Source organism: Staurois parvus, unplaced genomic scaffold, assembly GCF_062004578.1.
Source record: "Staurois parvus isolate SC_StPar_1 unplaced genomic scaffold, SC_StPar_1.0 ptg000389l, whole genome shotgun sequence".
NCBI classification, from domain to species: domain Eukaryota; kingdom Metazoa; phylum Chordata; class Amphibia; order Anura; family Ranidae; genus Staurois; species Staurois parvus.
This window is the reverse complement of record NW_028318185.1, coordinates 1100665-1124722: the sequence shown is the minus strand read 5'-3', so window position 1 is coordinate 1124722 and position 24058 is coordinate 1100665. Positions and strand designations below refer to the sequence as shown.

Genomic DNA, 24058 nt, shown 5'->3' with positions numbered 1-24058 from the left:
CTATGGTGTCATATACACACACAGGACCCATCAATGGTGTCACACACAGTATTCATCCACGGTGTCATATGCACACACACAAAACCCATCAATTGTGTCATATACACACAGTATCCATCAACGGTGTCACACACAGTATCCATCCATGGTGTCACACACAGTATCCATCCATGGTGTCATACACAGTATCCATCCATGGTGTCATACACAGTATCCATCCATGGTGTCATACACAGTATCCATCCATGGTGTCATATACACAAAGTATCCATCCATGGTGTCACACACAGTATCCAACCATGGTGTCATATACACACCCACAGAGGACCCATCAATGGTTTCATACTCACACACAGAGTATCCATCCACGGTGTCATACACACGCAGTACCCATCCATGGTGTCATACACACGCAGTATCCATCCATGGTGTCATACACACGCAGTATCCATCCATGGTGTCATATACACACACACAGAGGACCCATCCATGGTGTCATATACACACAGTATCCATCCATGGTGTCACATACACACGCAGTATCCATCCATGGTGTCATACACACGAAGTATCCATCCATGGTGTCATATACACACACACAGAGGACCCATCCATGGTGTCATATACACACAGTATCCATGCACGGTGTCACATACACACAGAGGACCCATCAATGGTGTCATATACACACACACAGAGGACCCATCCATGCTGTCATACACACGCAGTATCCATCCATGGTGTCATATACACGCAGTATCCATCCATGGTGTCACACACACACAGAGGACCCATCCATGGTGTCATACACACGCAGTACCCATCCATGGTGTCATACACACGCAGTATCCATCCATGGTGTCATACACACACATAGTATCCATCCATGGTGTCATATACACACATAGTATCCATCCATGGTGTCATATACACACATAGTATCCATCCATGGTGTCATACACACACAGAGGACCCATCCATGGAGTCATACACACGCAGTATCCATCCATGGTGTCATATACACACACACACAGAGGACCCATCCATGGTGTCATATACACACAGTATCCATCCATGGTGTCATACACACAGAGTACCCATCAATGGTGTCATATACACACACAGTATCCATGCACGGTGTCACACACAGCCCTGGTCCCTGGTCCCCCCCCCCCGGTGCCCGCACACACCGGGCGCCCCATGCATTGTCTGTGTGCACCGGGGAAGGTAACAGACAGGAGGTGTGACGTCAGCGGGTGTCAGCTGACACGCAGTCCCCGCCCCTCCCCCCGCCAGGTCTATACTCGTGTAATCCCCTCAGTCCGGGGCTGGGAAGCTCTCACCGTCTGTAGCGCACAGCCCGCTCCGCACATCGGCTCCGCACAGCCCTCTCCGCTCCGCACAGACGCTCCGGGGACGATGCGCCCTCTCTGTCTCTCCCGGTACTGGGCGGATTTGGCTCCCAGGCAGTGAAGGGGTGAAGTTGAGCAGATCCGATGTCCAGGCTGGGGTCCCCCCAGGAGGAGGTCAGCGGTGGCGGTATCATTCCTGTTCGGGTCATGCCTAGGAAGGATGGAAGTCATCCCATCGCTCTATGTATCGCACCTTTGTACATAGAGCCCCGACCTTAATCCTGCCCTCCCCATTCACTGTCCAGACTCCTCCAGCACTGGCATGCTCCTATACTGGCCGATCCCCCCATTCACACCTTCTGCCCCCATTACCTGCTCCTTCCTAATGACCTTAGCGAAGACCTTGATGTCTTCTCATTTTTTTGGTGCTGTAGATCAGATGCATGTGGACCAAGGTCGATTTAGTCATTAGCCCCATGAACTGCTATTAGACAGCCTTTGTCCAGTCCATCCTCTGCTAGATGCATGCCTACCTTGTCATGTCCATGTTCTATGGACCATGAGAGGTCTGCGTTCCTGCTGGATTCAGAGATTGTCCTTCGGAAGACCTGATGTGGCTTCAGAAGTCCATCCCGGATGTCGGAATAAGATTTCGATCCACAGTCTTCAAATATGTCCGGGCGTCAGATATATGTCAGATATCTCACCTGTAGGATCTCGCTTCGGGATCGTGGACGTCAAGACGGGATGTCACCCGTTCTACTGACCGACGTTTGCCAAAAGAGCACCTAGCCCATTCTTTTCCTTTTTTTTTTTTTTCGTTTAAGCAGCCAATGAGATTGGCTAATAAAATGACCACAGATGTTTCTCAGTAAACTTCAAAGACGAAGACAACACGAGCTGTACAGATCGACCATGGAACTGTCGGAGGTGAGGTGCTCCAGTGCTAACGAGGAACTGTACACCATCAACAAGACCCCGACCATTAACAGCAACACCAGACCCAAGAGATTGCTTTGGCAGACTGCAGTGAGGCATATCACTGAACAAAGGTTTATTAACGAACAAAGTAGCGCTAAAACCCACTCTTCGGAGGATTCCTACACCAACAATGCCACCAGGCAGTTTGGAAAGGTATCTGGTGGGGACAAGCACAACAACGGGGGCACCAAAGTCTTTCCCGAGAGGACCAGTAGTGACCTAGGCTTCCTTCACTTAGACTGTGCTCCCAGCAATTCTGATTTCTTTTTGAACTGGGGCTACACCTATAGGGGGGTCATCTTTCCGACACTAAGGAACTCGTTTAAGTCCAGAGACCTAGAAAGGCTCTATCAGCGCTACTTTCTAGGTCAGCGTCGCAAGTCGGAAGTGGTGATGAATATATTGGATGTGCTGACCAAACTTACCTTACTAATCCTTCATCTCACGTTGGCATCTGCGCCCATGGACCCGATCAAAGGCATTTTGTTGGGCTTTTTCACTGGAATTGAGGTGGTGATCTGTGCCTTAGTAGTTGTCAGGAAGGACACAACATCTTACACATATCTGCAGTTCAGTGGAGTCGTAACGTGGTTGGCCATGGCGACCCAAATCCTGGCAGCTGGTCTAGGATATGGCCTTCTAGGGGACGGTATTGGCTACGTTCTCTTTACTCTTTTTGCTACCTACAGCATGCTTCCATTATCACTTACCTGGGCTATCCTGGCTGGATTGATAACTTCTCTTCTACAAATTGTGATGCAGTTGGTAATTCCCAGGCTCGCAGTGGCTTCCATAAATCAGGTATGTCGCCTGTTGGGTGCATGGATATTTTTGGTGTCTACATTTTGGGAAAATGGAAACATCTGCACAATAAGTTGAAACGAAATGGCAGTAAGAAGATCTGCCCAATCAGCTATTTGTGTATGAGCATTTATTTAATTTCAGGTACCTATATAGAACACTCAGGTTACTCAGCTCTTTACATATAAATATTGTACCTTCCAGGGGCGGACTGACAACTCATGGGGCCCCCGGGCAATAGGGGATCATGGGTCCCCTGTGTCCTTGCCCAAACTCAAAAAAGCCTATGAAAAAGGTACCAGGGGCATCTCATGGGGCCCCCTACTGACCCCGGGCCCTCTGGCAGTGCCCGAGTTTCCAAATGATCAGTCCGCCCCTGGTACCTTCATATCAGTCCTTGCCCTCAAGGAGCTTACAATCTAAGGTCCCAAACTCACATTCATACATGCACATAGTAGTACCAATCTAGACTGGAGCCAATTAACCTACCAGCATGCCGTTGGAGTGTGGGAGGAACCCGGAGTACCCAGAGGAAACCCACACAGGTACAAGGAGAACATGCACACTCCAGGCAGGTAGTGTCTTGGTCAGTATTTGAACTGATGACCCTAGTGCTGCTAGGTGGAAGTGCTAACCATTTAGCCACTGTGCTGCCCATGAACATACATGGTTGTGTTGGTCAAGTGTCCATGTTTATACATTGTGTAGACACTCCCAAGTAGGTGCTAATCCTAAGGGGATGCCAGTTATTGTGTAGGAACATTTGTCCCATCTCGTTGCACCCTTTCCTGAAAATGGTCTACCAAGGGGGTGCCTGTATAGTTCAGCCAGAGGGTGTCTACACAAAAGGCATATTACAAAGTCATTGTATGTTGGATAGATTTGAGATCTGTGGACCATTGTCTGGAAGAGATAAGGAAAACATTCCTCCAGTGCCCAGGAATCTAAAGCATTGTTGAAGAGTCTTGTCCTTCACTAGGTCAATGCCAGATCCATCAGAGATTGCACTGTTCCTCTGTGCCTCCCATGTTCAAAATTCAATTACTATTTCCTCCGGTCCTTCCTTGCTTTTTTTTCCCCTTTAACACTCTGTGATGAGAATCCTTCAGACAAGGGAGGTGACTTCACAGTGTCATCAGTTGTCTTGTTAAACATTGAAGTGTGTGTTTAATCCAACACAGCTTAATATAAAGGGCACTTGATCTGTGGTTTTTGATCCAGCCAATACAATCCTTTCTGAAATTGAATCTGAGGCATACAAAGTTCTCATTAGAACATACAAATGGCATCCTCAGTGATCCCAAACCAGCTCTAGCCTACCCAAGGTCCAATCATTCAGCTCATTAGAGCATCAGTAACAGTCATATAATAGAGAGTATACCGAGTGACCAAGAATAATGTCACTCGTAAGACTGTCAATGGGCTGGGAAATGTATGAGATCCAAGGAAGAGGAACAAGCATTTCATTGTGTATAATCTGTCAATGAATCACAGTATCAGCATATAAAATTGGACAAATTGTATCATTTTCTGCTTTTTTTTTTTAATAACCTCAACACAAGTAAAAATGTATTGTTACCCCAGGCAAGAGGTGGAGACCCTAAGGGAAAAATCTTTCTTTACAAGTCATCAATGACTGTTAAGGGTTTGTTATAATCAGTGTTTTTTGTGATTGTTTTCAAGACATTAAAGAACCTACAATAAATATATTTCAGGTTATTTTATACGTTATTGATTTATGCGTCAATTAATGTCCAAATAGGAAAATTGGTTCTTTCCTACATTTAATTTTTTTTTTCTTTCTCATGCTGATTGGAAGCTCAAAGTTCATTACAAGGTCGTCCTCCTGTAAGATCTAGTAGTCTTCTTTCTTCGAACGTAGGGTCATGGTATCCCTCTGTACAGAAGATAGTGTCTTTTTTAAACAGCTAGATAACATGAATCCACTATAAGGCTAATGCAGATCTGTGGCTAGTGATATCCATTATATAGGTATTGTGATAGTATTATTATTACTATCATTTTATATTATTATTATTTTATTATTACTCTTGTTATTTTATATTATTATTATTATTGTTATGACTATTATTATTTTAGATTATTATTATTTTATTATTACTGTTATTATTTTAGATTATTATAAAATTGTTTTATTATTATTATTGTTATTATTAGTAGCGTTATTATTTTATTACTATTATTATTTAGAATATTATAAATTTTTTATTATATTATTATTATTTTATTACTATTTTAGATTATTTTAAAATTTTTATATTATTATTATTGTTTTATTACTATTTTAGATTATTATTATTTTATTACTATTATTTTAGATTATTAAAAAATTGTTTTATTATTATTATTATTAGTAGTATTATCATTTTTGTATTACTATTATTATTTTAGATTATTATAAAACAATTTTTATTATTATGATTATTTTATTACTATTATTATTATTTTAGATTTTTATAACATGTTTTTATTATTATTATTATTATTATTATTATTTTATTACTATTATTATTTTAGATTATTATAACATTTTTATTATTATTATTATTATTATTATTTTATTACTATTATTATTTTAGATTATTATAACATTTTTATTATATTATTATTATTGTATTACTATTATGATTTTAGATTATTATTTTATAATAATAATAATTATTATTATTATTAATGATGGTAATATTATAAAGAATTTTATAGTGCCAACAGTGCAATACAATAAAGGGAGACAGTACAGTTACAATTCTACACCAGAGGGATAGGAGGGCCCTATCCGGAAGAGCTTGCAATCTAAATGGAAACTTAGATCAAATATAATGTATTTGAATCCATTAATATGTGACACACGTATTGTTCCCTTAGAGTGCTCAAATGAATTTGAGAAAGCGGCTTGTCTTTGGCCATTGAGAAGACCTATTGCTGTGAAATATGAATTGTGTCTCCTAGAGGAATGGGAGCTGTCCACGGCTTCTGGTTCTGAATGTTCAGCTCAGAACAATTAAAATTCTGATTGTTTTGGCTCCCTCTACTGGCTACTATCACTCACCACTGGTAAACATTTCCTAATATACTTCGATTTAAAGTGCAAACGAATACTAAACCTGGTCACTATATGATGCACAAACCTCAAAAAAAAACAAAAAAAAAAAAACTTTTATCTTCCCTGTCTAATCCAAATCATTGTCCATTGTGTGTCTTGTATGCTTCCCTCACGCATCGACTACAACCTGAACAGAAATGAACCTAGCCCGAGGGAGAGAAAAGCAGCGCCAGGAGTCAATCAGTTGTGATGCAGTGCAAGGAGCATGCTGATAGGAGGAGAGAGCAGAGTCACCGGGAGATGAGCTTCTTCCCCTTTCACTGTCCAGTCACAGGCTGGGGGGACGGGCAAGACCTGTAAGTGTCACTTAACTGCAGCAGAGAAAAAAAAGGTCCCCTGCCCTGCCAGACAGAGCTGTGTTGTGTGGCAGAGCTGTGTAATTCTGAGAGTTGGACAGACAGAAATACAAAGCCTTTAATAGGTAAAACAGCTCCCATAGAAGCCCATTCATCTTAAAGGGCTGCCCTACGAGGAAAAGTCCCTGTCTCTTTTTTAAAAACGCACCGCACCGAATTGTAAGCTCCAAGAAGCAGGGCCCTCCTATCCCTCTTGTATTGAACTGTATTGTTGCTGTATTGTCTCCCTTTATATTGTAAAGCGCTGAGCAAACTGTTGGCGCTATATAAATCCTGTATAATAATAATAATAATATATAAATCCTGTATAATAATAATAATATATAAATCCTGTATAATAATAATAATCTAAATCCTGTATAATAATAATAATCTAAATCCTGTATAATAATAATAATCTAAAAATCCTGTATACTAATAATATAAATCCTGTATAATAATAATAATATAAATCCTGTATAATAATAATATAAATCCTGTATAATAATAATAATATAAAAATCCTGTATAATAATGAGAATAATATAAAAATCCTGTATAATAATAATATAAATCCTGTATTATAATAATAATAATAATAATATCCTGTATAATGATAATATATAAACCCTGTATTATAATAATATAAATCCTGTATAATAATAATAATATAAACCCTGTATAATAATAATAATAATAATATAAATCCTGTATAATAATATATAAATCCTGTATAATAATATAAACCCTGTATAATAATAATATAAATCCTGTATAATAATAATAATAATAATAATATAAATCCTATATAATAATATATAAATCCTGTATAATAATATAAACCCTGTATAATAATAATATAAACCCTGTATAATAATGATATTAATATAAATCCTGTATTATAATCATAATATAAATCCTGTATAATAATAATAATATAAATCCTGTATAATAATAATAATAATAATAATAATAATAATATAAATCCTATATAATAATATATAAATCCTGTATAATAATATAAATCCTGTATAATAATAATATAAATCCTGTATAATAATGATAATATTAACATAAATCCTGTATTATAATCATAATATAAATCCTGTATAATAATAATATATAAATCCTGTATAATAATAATAATATATAAATCCTGTATAATAATAATAATAAATAATAATTCATAGTGGCACCACCATGCAGCTGCTAAGGGGCAGCGTGTTTTTGGGTGTGTCCCGAAAGCACGTGATTTTCTGTGTGTTCCCGACGCACACAAGGTGTGAGCCTACTTGCTGTGGCTTACTGCGTTTTTCGCAGGGTCTTTGGTTGCTGCACTATTGTATGGAACAGACCTTCAGCCCAGGGCTTGACAAATTTGCTTTGAGCCTAGGAGCCAGCTAAAAAAGTTAGGAGTCAGTTTATTTATTTATTTATTTTTTTTAGCGTAGTGTGGGTTGTCAGGGCCCAGGGCAAGTCAACTTTTGGGACGACAAGCTTTATGCGATGCGATTTGCCGTGTGACAATCACAACGTAACCTCACCACATTTTAGGTGCCATTAAAAATAATGGCACCTAAACCTGCGTTTTGCAATCCAGCAATTCTGCCTCAGTCCCAAAAAGCCCAGGTGTGAATGGAGCCACCCTGGTTCACACAACTGCGATTATGGATGCGTTTTTAAACTCACAGATTTGCATGACGGGCTAGATATTATGTGCTGCTATTGAGGTGTTTCACGCAGGTGTGATCCGCACGCATTGACTTTTGAGTGCAATTATGAAAAGGGTCCTGTGCGAGTTTCTAGCGATGATTTCCAGATTTGCAAGTGATAGAGTAGAGTAGCATCGCAGATAAGTGTTCACATAGGGTTGCTACTGTTTCACATTGAAGTGAATGAAGGGCGTTTTTGCATTAAAGTCTATGGGAGGTGATTTTTGCTTTGGTGTCTATGGGACGCAATTTTGCAACAAAGTCTAGGGGACACGATTTTGCATAGGATTGCTACTGTTTCGCATTGAAGTCAATGAAGGGCGGTTTTACATTAATGTCTATGGGAGGCGATTTTGCATTAAAGTCTATGGGAGGTGATTTTTGCATTGGTGTCTATGGAACGCAATTTTGCAATGAAGTCTAGGGGACACTATTGTGCATAAGATTGCTACTTTTTCGCATTGAAGTGAATGAAGGGCGACTTTACATTAAAGTCAATAGGAGGCGATTTTGCATTAAAGTCTATGGAATGTGATTTTTGCATTGGCGTCTATGGGACGCGATTTTGCATTGGTGTCTAGAGGACAGGATTTTGCATTGAAGTCTATGGGACGCGATTTTGCATTGATGTTCAAGGGATATTATTCTTCATTGAAGTCAATGGGAATGTGAATTTGTATTGAAGTCAATAGGATGAGATTTTACACTGAATTATATGGGACACGATTTTGCATTGAAGTCTATGGGACGTGATTTTGCATTGATGTCCAAGGGACGTGATTCTTCATTGAAGTCAATGGGAATGTGAATTTGTATTGCAGTCAATAGGATGAGATTTTGAACTGAAGTCTATGGGACGCAATTTTGCATTGATGTCCAAGGGACGTAAATCAATGGGAATGTGAATTTGTATTGAAGTCAATAGGACAAGATTTTGCATTGAAGTCAATGGGAGGCAGTGTGTGAACCGAGACGCAAAAACACAATTTCTAGTCGACATGGCAACCTAGCGCCTGGGATTTGTGGAGCCCTGCTTTACCCCCAAGTCATACCTGAGTGTTTTGAAGCTCAATGCTCCAAAATGCTCAAAAAAGCCAAATCCCTGGGTTTGTAATTGTCTCTGTGTGAGTGTTCAGGTTCCTGTAGCTCAGCCCCTGAAGCTGAAAGGCACATAGGATACTTTTGAAGCAGAATGGAATGTTTGCAGCCCCATTGAAGCAGGATGGAACGGTTTTGGCCCCATGACTTCAATAGGAGAGTGCGCAAAAATGTGTGTTATGCACGTTTGTATTCAGTGTTTCCATATTAAAAGTCTGCGGATGATCCTGACCCAAAGAAGCTCCTGTATGGCATGTGAAAAAAAAACACACCAAAAAAAACCTCTACATGGGCTATGCTCAAGAGTGAATGGGGTCTGAAAGTAGAATTATTCATGCCTAATATTATGCCTAAAATTGTTCCCTCCCTCCTTCCCCTACCTATCCTGCCTATCCCATGTAAAAAAAAATATCTATATACTTACCTTTCTTTTTTTAAGTCCGGTGCAGTCCCGTGATCCCACAGCTCACGATCCCCTGTGTCAGTGAGTGGCAGCTGCAGGGGAGAGGAGGGAGCGCTGACCACTGTTAGGCCATGGGTCACACCACAGCTCCCGGAATTCCCAGCCATTGGTAAGAGCTCCATGACCCTGGGGAGATGAAGCTGCAGGATCATAGGACCAGAGTGGACTATTAAAAGGTAAGTACATAGATCTTTTCTTTTTTTTAGAGGGTAGGCAGAGGAGGGGAAGGAATATTTTTAAGAATAGTTATTGTTGGGCTTGAATTACACTTTAAAGCAATAAGCCCAAAAACAAACATTTATTATATTGCAGCTTGCCCATTCTTCTATGCAATGGCTGTATTAGTTTTCTTTTTTAAGCTTTCTTTTTTTTATTTTCACCTGTTGATCCAGCTAGTAAGTCTGCTGTTTTTCAAAAGAACCAGATGTATCAGGTAAAAGAGATGTATGGTTTGTTTGTTTTTTTTTGTTTTTTTTTTCTAGCTTTATCCTATTCCCTGTGAGCTGCTAATATAGCCTTTCTGTTAAAATCAAGGTAAATACCTGTGGGAGGGGCTACAATCTTCTCTGGATTCTTATGCTGACAATCTTGTCTGGATCCAACTCCTTTCCTTCTCCTGTATTTGATGTATGTGCTTTTGCATTTCTGGGTTTGCAGCCTTGGCTGTCAATCACCGGGTCCCGGGCAGTGATTACTCGCCGGCACCAGGTGATCGCCGAGTAATACTGATGGGAAAGGGGGGGGTAGAGAACTGTATGTAACCATACAAAACAAAGCAGTGTGCTTACAGTGAAGCACAAACACCGCCCCCATTGTGAAACACACACACAGTTAACCCTTTGATCACCCCCAGATGTTAACCCCTTCCTGCCCAGTGCCATTAGTACAGTGTCAGTCCTTTTTATTAGCGCTGATATCTGTATTGGTGTCACTGGGGATGTCAGTGACACCAAGTCAATTCCCCCCAGGTTCAGAATGCCCCCCCGCCCCCGCAGTCCCGCTATAAGTCGCTGATCGCCCCCATTACTACTAAAAGAAAAAAAAATCCAATATATATACCGCCATTTGTAAATGCTATAACTTTTATGTAAATCAATTAATTTATGCGTATTATTATTTTTTTTTTTAGCAAAGACATGTCGCAGAATACATTTTGGCCTAAATTTATGATGAAATTAGATTTTTGAAATTTTTGATTGGACATGTTTAATAGCAAAAAGTAAAAAATATAGTTTTTTTCTCAAAATTGTTGGTCTTTTTTTGTTTATAGCACAAAAAATAAAAACCACACAGGCGATCAAATACCACCAAAAGAAAGCTCTATTTGTGAGAAAAAAAATTACGTACATTTCATTTGGGTGCAGTGTTGCATGACCGCGCAATTTTACAGTTAAAGTAGCGCAGCGCCGTAACGCAAAAAATGGCCTGGTCAGGAAGGGGGGGAAATCCTCTGGAGGGTGAGGGGTTAAAGCATTTAGATACATGTATAAAGCATGTATAAATACATGTATTAATTATTTCGTTGATGGATATTATATAAAAAAAACCCACACTTCTTGGTTGAGTCCATAACGAATCCTTTTTTTTTTTTTTAGATTTGCATCGTCTTTATGATTAGGGACTCCCGAAATATTATTATTATTATTATTATTATTATTATTATTAATAATAATAATAATAATAATATTATTATTATTATTCATCTATTATATATTATATTATTATTATTTTGTATTATTATTTTTATTTTATTATTATTATTATTATCATTATTTTATTTTATTATTATTTTTTTTTTATTATTATTTTATTATCATTATTATTATCATTATTTTATTTTATTATCATTATTTTTTATTATTATTATTATTATTATTATATTTTATTATCATTATTTTATTTTATTATTATTATTATTTATTATTTTTTTTTAATGTTAATATTATTATTTATTATTATTTTATTATATTATTATTATTAATATTATTATCATTATTATTATTATTATATTTGGAGGGCAAGTGGTTAAATCTGCTACTCCATCTAATACCCCCCTCCCCTTCCAACTGACAGTGCTGCCGTCCAAATGTACTCCCTGTGCTCCTACATCCAGAGTGAGGGTTCTGTAATACAGGAGGTGTGTTAGTGGCCAGATCACCAGATGAAAATGGGGAAAAAAGCCTAAAAAAGGAAAACTAAATCAGCCACCACATCTAATGATTGGTAAGCTGCAATACGTGATATTTTTTGGTTGTGGGTTTAATACAGCTCTTAGGCGCAGGCTGCAGATTTTGCATCCCTACAGCCATGTAAAAACTACAAGTTCCAGCATGCCTTTGCAAGTGGCTGACCATGCCATGACTAGTGATTCCGCAGAATGGTACAAAGCAGGGGCGGACTGACCATTTAGAAACTTGGGCACTGCCCGAGGGTCCTGGGTCAGTAGGGTCCCCATGAGATGCCCCTGGTACCTTTTATTAGGCTTTTTTGGGTGTGGTTTGATTGTGGGAGAGGGCACAGGGGCCCCATGATCCCCTATTGCCCGGGGGCCCCATGAGTTGTCAGTCCGCCCCTGGTACAGAGCCTTGGCTTAAGCCAACTTTGAGGCTTTAATGAGATTACCGTATGCTTGAAGTTTTACTTCTAGTGGTACACGTGGAGATTTGATGTCTGAACACTCCTCATATTGTAAAACGGTGGATATGATTAAAAGATTTGTACTGGCAAATGACATGCTAAGCATACATGAAGATTATCTGTGACATAATTATAGAGTACGGCTCTTCTGGTAAATGTAGGATTAATGGCCAAGAGATTTTCTCTGAGAGTTGTCAATGGACGGTTTAACTGACATCATTCAGTCCTTGGATCTTCAATCACCATACATTCATATTAAGACATGTCAATTGTCTTGTGTTCTATTAATGGTTCACAAATTGGACCTTCAGATTGTAAACTGACTTCAGCAGCTCAGAATAATAAAATAACATATGATGCATGTTGCTTGCTCGTGGTAGATCACATTTAGATACATCCTTCATTTCAAGTACATTTTAAAGTGTTACTAAACCCACAACAGTAAAATAGGTCTGTATATGCAGTAAAGCATGCTTGTTATACTCACTGTGGAACCTAAGGGGTTAATCCTCTGCATTGTGTTTGATCCTGTCTTCTGTGATCCTCCCCTTCTTCCAGTGTTCCCCTCTTATCTCCTTATAAGACATATCGTGTGGAGACACTCTACTCAGTTTGGTGTGTATTTCTAGAGAGGTTTTTTTTTTCTTGGGAGAGTGCATGTGATCAGCACAGGGCCAATCAGTGCTGTCCAGACAGAGGTCAGGGGTTCTGCATCCTCCTAGAGCAAAATGAAAACTCCCCCTGCAATCTTTAACATGTGGACACTGATAGAAGTCACAATACTGCTGATGAGAAAATGTATTTAGCAGTTTATATTTACCAAAATAATTGCATTTCCATGTTGTGTGTACTGTAGGAGACCAGATATAGTGAATGCAGGGTCTGGGGAGACCAGATATAGTGAATACAGGGTCTGGGGAGACCAGATATAGTGAATGCAGGGTCCGGGGAGACCGGCTATAGTGAATGCAGGGTCCGGGGAGACCGGCTATAGTGAATGCGGGGTCCGGGGAGACCAGATATAGTGAATGCAGGGTCCGGGGAGAGAGGATATAGTGAATGCAGGGTCCGGGGAGACCAGATATAGTAAATACAGGGTCCGGGGAGACCGGATATAGTGAATGCAGGGTCCGGGGAGACGAGATATAGTGAATGCAGGGTCCGGGAAGACCAGATATAGTGAATGCAGGGTCCGGGAAGACCAGATATAGTGAATGCAGGGTCCGGGGAGACCAGATATAGTGAATGCGGGGTCCGGGGAGACCAGATATAGTGAATGCCGGGTCCAGGGAGACCAGATATAGTGAATGCAGGGTACGGGAAGACCAGATATAGTGAATGCAGGGTCCGGGAAGACCAGATATAGAGGATGCAGGGTCCGGGGAGACCAGATATAGTGAATGCAGGGTCCGGGGAGACCGGCTATAGTGAATGCAGGGTCCGGGGAGACCGGCTATAGTGAATGCAGGGTCCGGGGAGACCGGCTATAGTGAATGCAGGGTCCGGGGAGACCGGCTATAGTGAATGCAGGGTCCGGGGAGACCGGCTATAGTGAATGCAGGATCCGGGGAGACCAGATATAGTGAATGCAGGGTCCGGGGAGACTGGATATAGTGAATGCAGGGTCCGGGGAGACTGGATATAGTGAATGCAGGGTCCGGGGAGACTGGATATAGTGAATGCAGGGTCCGGGGAGACAGGATATAGTGAATGCAGGGTCCGGGGAGACCAGATATAGTGAATGCAGGGTCCGGGGAGACCAGATATAGTGAATGCAGGGTCTGGGGAGACCAGATATAGTGAATGCAGGGTCCAGGGTTTAGTAACACTTCCACTTATGTGGAATAGACTCCCTCAAGAGTTGGTTCTGGCCAGCTCAGTGGATTGCTTTAAAAAAGTCCTGGATTCTTTCTTGGATACACAGAATATAACTGGATATAACATTTATAGGTAAAGTTGATCCAGGGAATATCCGATTGCCTCTCGGGGGATCAGGAAGGAATATTTTCCCCTGCAGGAGCAAATTGGATCATGCTTTGCTGTTTTTTTTGCCTTCCTCTGGATCATCTGTGGGTGTAGGATTATAACTTTTTTTTTTTAATGGTTGAACTGGATGGATTTTTTTCTTTTTTCAGCCAGACTAACTATGTAACAATTTAAGTAAGCTTTATTGATAAAGGAAACACAACTGTTTTACTGTGTTTATGCGCATTGCGGAACACTTACATACGTTTTCTTATGTTGTACTGAAAAAAGTAGGCAATGTGCTGCTTCTTTTTTTTTCTTAGTGCAGGGCTGCACACACCAGCGTAACACACTTGTGTGGACTGCTCCTATTGAAATACATTGCCTTTATAATATATTTGCCCTGGCATGTGTTGATCAATCCATGCCACCTCTTCTGGTGTGATTGGACCCTTAGTATAGAAGGCTTCCTGTCCAGCGATCTCATTGAAGAATAATGGAATCCGTCTCTTTACTGGCTGAAATGGCTAACAATACAAATGGTCCTGTTCTTAATTATACTGTAAAGCCAGTGTGGGTTACCAGAACAGGTGTGAGGATTGGAAATCGGATCTGTGAGGGTTATACTGTTATAGGTTCCTGTGTCGCCAGCGTTTTGCATTCCTATACAAAGTCTTGGGTAATACAAAACCCTCTTGAAGCAGGTCACATGTACCTGTCAGTGAATTCTGAAATATCTCAGAAGCTTTGCAAACTGTTGCCATCAACACAAGCCCAAAGCCCATTGACATAAACCCTTAGAGCTCGTTCACATCAGTAATGGTCTCTGAAGAGCAATCCTATGCCCAGCAATTGAGGGAGGCTTTATTTGAGCTTTTAATGCACACTGTGAGAAGCTCACAGCATACAGTGAAATCAGAGTAGGCAATTTCAGTCCAGGAAAGGAGTCTGTACAACTGTGCAAGACTGTAAGGAAGGCTGGAGATCAGCTTTAAATGAACTGTTGGCTAGCTCCTTAATGAGGAGTTCACTTGATAGAACGCTCACCTGCCTCACTGTTCATCTGTGGAACTCTGAGAAATTCCCGATACTTCTGGGTTTGGTGAAGAATGTAATCTTCTCTCTGTCCTACCAGGTTGCTTGAGCCTGTGCAGCTCAACCACTGTCGTGGGGGAAGGGAGAAGATCATTCACTTGTGTAAGCATGATGCCATTCAACATGGAGCATCTACAGGGCAGTGTTGTCATAGATGAAGCGGGATTATGGTGAAAATATTAGTAATTGTCATGTGCTTTAGAACAGTGAGAGATTCTTTTTAAAATGCCCCCTACTTGTGAACACTCTTCTTTTGCCCACCAACCAGGAGCTGATCATCACACCAGCATGAGTTTGTTGGATATCCCAATCTAAACCCATGGGTATTATTGTGACGTTGATTCTCTTCCTCTCCTCCTTCTTTTGTCTCTATGTCATCCTTCCTCCATTCTTCTGCAAAGGCTTTCTATGAGATTTTTGAGTGTGTTCAGTGAAATTTGGTCCTATTCAGGCAAAATAATATTTGAAAGGTCAGTTACTGATGTTGGATGAGAAGACCTGGCATGTAGGCAAAGTTCCAGTTCATCCCAAAGGTGTTCAGTAGGGTTGAGGTCAGGGTTCTGTGCAAACCACTCCAGATCCTCCACACCAAACCTATATGAGTTTGTTGTACATGCCATTCCAGACCTATGGTCATTAATATCTTTAGTATATGGGTTGGTCCCACCTTTGCAGCTATAACAGTTTCCACTTTCCTGGGAAGGATTTGCACAAGATTATTGAGTGTATCTCTGGAAATTATTTCCCATTCAGTCTAGAAGAACATTTGAGGTCAGTTACTAAAGTTGGATGATAAGACCTGGCATGTAGCTGGTGTTCCAATTCATCCCAAAGGTTTTAGGTAGTGTTAATGTCAGGGCTTTGTGTAGATCACTTTAGTTCCTCTACTTCAAACCTATATGAGTTTGTTTGACCTGCCAATCCAAAACTATGATCATTAATACGTACATTATATGAGCTGGTCCAACCTTTGCAACAATAAGAACTTCTTCTTCTGGGAAGGCTTTCCATGAGATTTTGGAGGGTGTCTGTGGGAATTTGTGTCTCTTCAGGCAAGAAGAACATTTGTGAGGTTAATTGATGTTGGATGAGAAGACCTTGTATGAAGTTGGTGTACCAGTTCATCTCAAAGGTGTTCAATAGGGTTGACATCAGGGCTCTGTGTAAACCACTTTAGTTCCTCCACCCCAAACCTATATAAGTTTGACATGCCATTCCAAACCTATGGTCATTAATATGTACAATATATGTGTTGGTCCCACCTTTGCAGCTATAACAGCCTCCACTCCTCTGGGAAGGCTTTCCGTGAGATTTTAGCGTGTGTCTGTGAGAATTTGTGCCAATTCAGCCAGCAGTACATCTTAAAAGTTCAAGTACTGATGAGGAGACTTGGCTTACAATTGGTATTTCAATTCATCCCAAAGGTGTTCAGTAGGGTTGAGGTCAAGGTTCTGTGCAGGACACTCGAGTCCCTCCACATCAAATTCATCCAGCCATGTCTTTATGGAGTTGGTTTTGTACACGGGGGTGCAGTCATGGTGGAACAGAAAAAGGTCTTCTCTAAACTGGTCCTACAGGGGTGGAGGAGCACCATTGTCTACAATGCCTTTGTTTTCTGCAGCATTAATGGTACCCTTGACTGGAAACACATGAACGCACTCATTTAAAGGGGTGTCCACAAGCTTTTGGACTATTAGTAAAATAATTTGCATAGCTGTTTGCCCATTGAAACTGAACATAAAGTAGTTCTGTGCTGTAGATGGAGCTGAGGATCATACTTATTTCCTATGACAAGACGTACCATTTAGTAGTGGTAGTGCAGTATTTTCCCCATTAGCACATTTGATCTGCAGAGAATATAGCATGAGAACATTCGATTTAGCCCCACTCACAGACAACAAATGAATATGCAGTTTCAATGGCAGGACAGCTATGCAAATTGTTTATGAATACACCTTTGGGGGTGTTCGACCCCCTTTGGGGGTCGAACAACCCTTTCACAGGGGTCACCTAAGACCATCGGAAAACACATATTTCCAATGTGTAAGAGCAGCTAATGTGTAAAAAGCAGCTGCTGTGTTGAAAGCAGCTACTCTGTTAAAAGCAGCTACTGTGTTGAAAGCAGCAGTATTGGAGGTAAAACGACACTCATGAATTATAATTACTGGGTAAATAATTTTATGGTTGGAGGCAGGGGCGGACTGACCATTTGGAAACTCGGGCACTGCCCGAGGGCCCGGGGTCAGTGGGGGGCCCCATGAGATGCTCCTGGTACCTTTTTCATAGGCTTTTTTGAGTTTGGGCAAGGACACAGGGGCCCCATGATCCCCTTTTGCCCCCTGGTTGGGGGTCACCACAACATGAGGAACTGTATTAAAGGGTCGCAGCATTAGGAAGGTTGAGAACCACTGATCTAGAGACTTTATTTCCCCAGAGTTACATTTTAAAAAAGCATACAGTGCTAGTAGCATTAAAAACGTTTGTAAAAAGAAAAAACATCATCGTTCCTTGCAGTGAATTGTAATTCCCTTCCAATTTTGTGAATGAGATTGAACACTCAGCTGAATGAAATTCTTGATGCATTGTGCTCTTTCCGATAAAACATAATACGGCTCTTACTGTCGCTCCATTATACAGCTGATTAAACCATTAGTAGTTATAGGAAAGCACTGAATGATGCATATATTTCATGGCAGAATGAATCATGAAAAGTCCACGATAAAGACCCAAATATAATTACCAATCAAGAACCACCATTTCTAAACGAACTCCGTACCAAGAGAAATATGAGGGCTATAAGTAGTATGGTTACCTTCTAAAAATGCTAGGTGCCGGGCTGTGTCTGGCTTTAATACACTATTATTATTATTATTATACAGGACTTAGTCTAGGTTCATACAAATTACAAATAGTAAATTACATGCGTTCCAACACACGCAGGCAAAACATGCTGCTCTTTGGCAGACATGCGGGAGTGCCATTGTTTCCTAACATCAGAGCATCAGAAAACGTCGCTCGTTTTCAAGTGCTGTAAACCACATGCAGCTGCCCTATAGCTGCGATTTTAACCATTTGCCGCCCACCTACAGTACGTTCACTGCTGATGGGCGACACAGCCAGGCTAGGTGACAGCAGACACAGTGGATCATGGTGAGGAGGAGACCAGGGAACTAGAGAGTAGGAGGTCTTGTGAGGAGCGGAGAGTACGTTTTGGGTGGTAAATGGATATCAGGTCGATGATGTAGTTTGGGGCAGTGTTATGGACAGCTTTGTACGTCATAGTTTGTAGACACTATAACTATCACGCAGACTACATATACACTGATTTTGGTTATTTTTATCAAATAAAGTAGCAGAATACACTTTGGCCCAAAGTTCTGAAGAAAGATTGTTTGAAAAATTGTATAACAGAAACTAAGAAACTTGTTTTTTTCAATATTTTTGGTATTTTTTAGTTTACACAGCACAAATTAAACAACGCACTGTTGATTAAATACCACCAAAAGAAAGCTCTATGTGTGTGAAAAAAAAATGGTAAAAATTTCATTTGCATACAACATTGCATGGCTGAGCAATTGCCAGTTAAAGCAGCGCAGTGCTGAATAGCAAAAAATAGCCTAGTGATAAAGGGGGTAAAACGTTTCTGGAGTGGTTTAAAAAAAAGGCTAGGCACTTTTTCCCTGCGGGAAACACAGGTGCAGCCCATTGGGGTGCCATGCAAAATTCAAGGCACCGCAACACGCTAACACACACAACATGCATTAATGTGACATGCTTTCCTGAAAAGATTGGATTGATCCTAAGTGATCTGAAAATATGTACAATGTTGCCAGTGCGCCTGTCTTTAAAAAAATTCATCGCAGCTACGAAATATTAATGGAGTCGGTATTTATTTTGACAACATCATTTGTCACTCCTCGTCCGCGGCAGCCTTCAGTCACCCCCTCCGCCACCCCAGTATCAGCTTTTGCTGACTTTTAACATTGCAGCGACTCATTGACTTTATACCGCCATGCGATTGAGGGCGAGGGACAGCCAAATGGCTTTTTGTACAAGATTCGTATGGTAAAATGATGGAGCATTTATATCAAAGACACATTTTGAGTTATAATTCTTTTTTTACACATTTTCAAGCTCCAGTGCAAATTTGTGTGCATTCCTGACACGCGGTACTGTGAACCTACCCTTGGGGCCCGTGCACATCAGCAGGCATGTGTTATGGTCTGTATAAGGGTAGGTCCACACCTGTGCAGTTAACGTTTCTGCATTGCATTTTTGCCGCGTTTTTGATGCATTGTACTGTTTTTTTTTCTTGTTGCTAGGCAGATTTAAAATGCAAAACGCAGCAAAAATGCACTACATGCTTTTCTGCAGCATTTCCGTTGATGTCTATAGAGCCGAAAACACAACTTTTTGCACTCAAAAAAGTCCCTGACCCTTTCCGAAAAACGCACTGGGTGAAAACGCAGAGATGTGAATGTGTCCCATAGGAAATCATGTTAAATGGACTGTAGTAAATCCAACACAACAAACACTTTACTCGTGCGCTAGGAAAGGACTCAGTAGACCCAATAGGAATGTTCTGGAATTTTCTGGAATATGCACTGCTTACTGCCCTCAACAGACCTGGGTGGTCCGAATACACTGGATACAAATGGAGAAACAGAAAAAGGGCGCCCGACCTAGTGCATTATCGTTTAAAATAATTTATTAAAGAAACAAGAATAGGTATCATACTCACAATGGACATAATAACACAGGCATGTCAAACTGAACAAGGTGTATGATCCAAACAACATCTGAGTCCATATGATGGAACCCTGGATGGAAGGTTGTGTCCTCGAAACGCATTAGCCAGTTGGTCATCCAGGGTTTCTGCCTGGAAACTGAGAAACGTCCATGGCGTCCATAAAGTGTCCCTTTAGGTCAAAAGCGGTTTTAGACCGGCTAGAGAACAGCGATAGTAAATCAGAACCACTTGCAGAATTGAGTGATAATGATTCGTGGGGAAATTTGTCATCAGACACTGAAAACGATTCTGCGACTTTGCTCAGTGATGTGCAAACTTGGCGCTATATTTCACATTTCAGGGTTTTTGGTTTGATTATATTATTGAATTAAATGTATTATTATTATATTATTATTTTTTAGGATTATTTATTAAATTATAATTTATGATTTCGTGTTTCAAATTTTATCATATCCGGGATGTTTACTAGACTCTTGTTCGGACAGATTTCAGTGAGTTATTCTTAAAAATTACAGGCCTACAATAAAAAAAAAAAAAATATTTCCATGCAAAAAAATGTACCGCTTTGAGCACAGAAATATGGACATAATCAGACCGCTTGGGAGGTTGAAGGGACAACGAGGCAAGGTGGAAACAGGTTATCTATTGAAATGTAAAAAATTGAAACTACATTCAACTCTTTGCATAATGGTGCGCCGTAACGTGCTAAGGTGCGTGGTGACGCGATGTTACATGTTGTGTTGCATGCTGCAGTTTTTTGGAATGCACCTGAATGGTATGAACAGGGTACATAAAGAGCAATTGTTTTCACCGCGTTCTTGTGTTGATGACTGCACCTGTAGGCAGGTGCAGTTATCCATTTTGCCACTAGGTGGCTCTGTACCAGAATAGTGTCTGGTACAGTAGGTAGTGACACCAGGTGTTAGGCCCCTTTTAGGCAGAGCCCTCCGACAGTGATGTCAGGGGTGAGTTAGCACCCACATAGCTTAGTGGGGAGGGGACACAGTGGGGTTGATTTACTAGAACTGGAGAGTGCGAAATTTGCTGCAGCTATGCAAAGAAGCCAATCAGCTTCCAGGTTTTATTGTCAAAGCTTAACTGAACAAGCTGAAGTTGGAAGTTGATTGGTTTCTATACGGAACTGCACCAGATTTTGCACTCTACACTTTATTAATTAATTAGTAAGTTTTCCCAATGAAACTTGGGGCATGGGAGCTAAACACCCCACACATGTAGTCAACACATGTGGGCTCCAGACAGGACAGGTGGCTGGGTGGAGTGGACCTGTATGCAGGAGGGGGCAGCTATAATCGATAAGTCCCTTAAAAAGATGGGGGCTAGGGTGGATTGCAAAAGGCTTTATAGGCCAGGCTGGAGATCCCTGTGTGTGACCGCTTCCCTGGAGCATAGCTCCCAACTGTCCCTGATTTTAAGGAACTCTCATTTGGAACAAAGTCCCTCTGTGCCTCATTCCTCTCTATTTGTCCCTTATTTTGGTCTGATCTATATAGTTGTATATAAAATGCAATATTTATTCATCAAAAAATGTTTAACAATGTTAAATATTTCATCCAATTTCTAAATTGCTGCATTTGGAAATTTCAAAAACCAATATAAAGAAATAGTAGTGGTAAAAAAAAAAAAAACTTGTGGGTTTAATCAGCCTTTTTTTTTGGTATAATTCTCCTTTAAGGAAGGCATGGTGGGGGGGGGGGTGTCCTATGCTTACATGCTTTTGCTAATAGGTGTCCATACCATCTCAGAAAGTTGAGAGGTATGCTGGAGGGTCCCCAGGAGACGTGTACCCAGCTAGGAGGTGACTACAGAGAGCGCAGTCCTATGGGGCAGCACAGTGGCTAAATGGTTAGCACTTCCACTTGGCAGTACCAGGGTTGTTGGTTCCCAACCATGGCACCACCTGCCTGGAGTTTGCATGTTCTCCCTGTGCCTGCGTGGGTTTCCTCCCACACTCCAAAGACATGCTGGTAGGTTAATTGGCTCCTGTCTAAATTGGCCCTAGTATGTGTATGTAGGAATGTGAGTTAGGGACCTTAGATTGTACGCCCCTTGAAGGTTAAGGACTGATGTGAATGCACAATATATATATATATATATATATATATATATGTGTGTGTGTAAAGTGCTGCATAAATTGACGGTGTTATATAAGTACCTGTGATAAATAATAATAATAATAATAAATGAGTACTGATGACCCTGGACAGAGGAGAGACTATAGGGAGATGGCTGTTGAGGTGCTGCATGTGCTTTCGTCTGTGACTACTGTGGACTATCTACTATATAAGCTAGGAGGTGACTACAGCGAACACAGTCCTATGAGTACTGATGACCCTGGACAGAGGAGAGACTATAGGGAGACGGCTGTTGAGGTGCTGCATGTGCTTTCATCTGTGACTACTGTAAACCGTCCACTAAATAAGCTAGGAGGTGACTACAGTGAACACAGTCCTATGAGTACTGATGACCCTGGACAGAGGAGAGACTATAGGGAGATGGCTGTTGAAGTGCAGCATGTGCTTTCATCCGTGATTACCGTGGACTGTCCACTATATAAGATTGATTGTGTATGTTAAATAACTCTGGAATGTATATTCTAGTGATGTGTCTGTATTGCCACCAGGGGCGGACTGACCATTTGAACACTCAGACACTGCCCGAGGGCTCGGGGTCAGTAGGGGGCCCCATGAGATGCCTCTGATACCTTTCATTGGCTTTTTCATAGGCTTTTTTTGGGTGTGGGCAAGGAGACAGGGGCCTCATGATCCCCTATTGCCCGGGGGCCCCATGAGTTGTCAGTCCGCCTCTGATTGCCACTCCCTGAACAACACCAGTAAAGTGCAGCAAATCTGTTTGTTGTGTGGAGATTCCTTCTTCAGGATATAAAGATCTATGGCCAGAAACGTCATGAGGAAGCCTATGGCAAGGAGCAGGGCACAGGATGGCAGAGCGGTCAGCTTCAGCAGGTGGGACTGAGTTCTAGCAGGGCTGGACCAGGGGTAGGGCCTGGTCCTTGGGCACCATAATTAGCCAACCACGAAGCCTCTCTTACACCTCAGATGTGAAAGGCTTATGGGATTCAACAGCACCTTATTTCCCAGCAGTATCCTGCTTTTACATCAGAGCGGAGTCCTTCTTTAATTATTCATGGGGCCGGTTTCCTCCCTTAAACAGCACAGTGCCGGGCTAAATAGGGCATGCATAATACTAGCTGTTTGTGGAGGGATTGCATTCAGAGAACAAGTCCCATTGTATGATATGGAAATGAAAACCGTCAATGTTATTCTTCCACATGCCATACAATACATCTCTGATGGAAGATATCCTCAAGTGGAGCCACTTGTGAGAAGTGAGAGATGACATTTTACTGCTGAGATTGCAGTTTCTGTAATAAAACCGCTCATTGTGGGCGACAACGACACGCACGATACATGTTCAGTTTGAGCGTCTCTAAAACAGAAGCAGACAAGGGTGTAGGAGGGAAGAATCTTCACCATGAAAGGGGATTGTTAGAACTGAACCCCGAGCAAATAACTGAAATGTACATGGACGTACTTTTCAGTAAGCCAACTTTTCTGTATAAAAAAATCCTTTTTTTTAATTGTTTTTTGTAATATTCTAATTTTCTGAGATTTTGAATTTTGGGGTTTCACTAACTGTAAGCCATCATCATCTAAATTAAAAGAAAGAAATGTTTGAAGTATATCACCCTGCGTGTATTGAATCT

At 40.9% G+C, this 24058-nt stretch overlaps 1 protein-coding gene across 2 annotated transcripts in view; it reads left to right on the top strand.

The window, feature by feature from the left end:
• Positions 1–1301: 1301 nt before the first annotated feature.
• ADCY8 (adenylate cyclase 8) overlaps positions 1302–24058 on the top strand; it is a 422640-nt gene continuing 399883 nt past the window's right edge. The window contains exon 1 of one of the 2 annotated variants that reach the window (XM_089685929.1): positions 1302–3134. In XM_089685929.1, coding sequence (XP_089542055.1) covers positions 2214–3134 — 921 coding nt within the window. In that variant the 5' untranslated portion in view covers positions 1302–2213. The remainder of the gene's footprint in view (positions 3135–24058) is intronic. The other variant, XM_089685930.1, reaches the window with a different exon arrangement.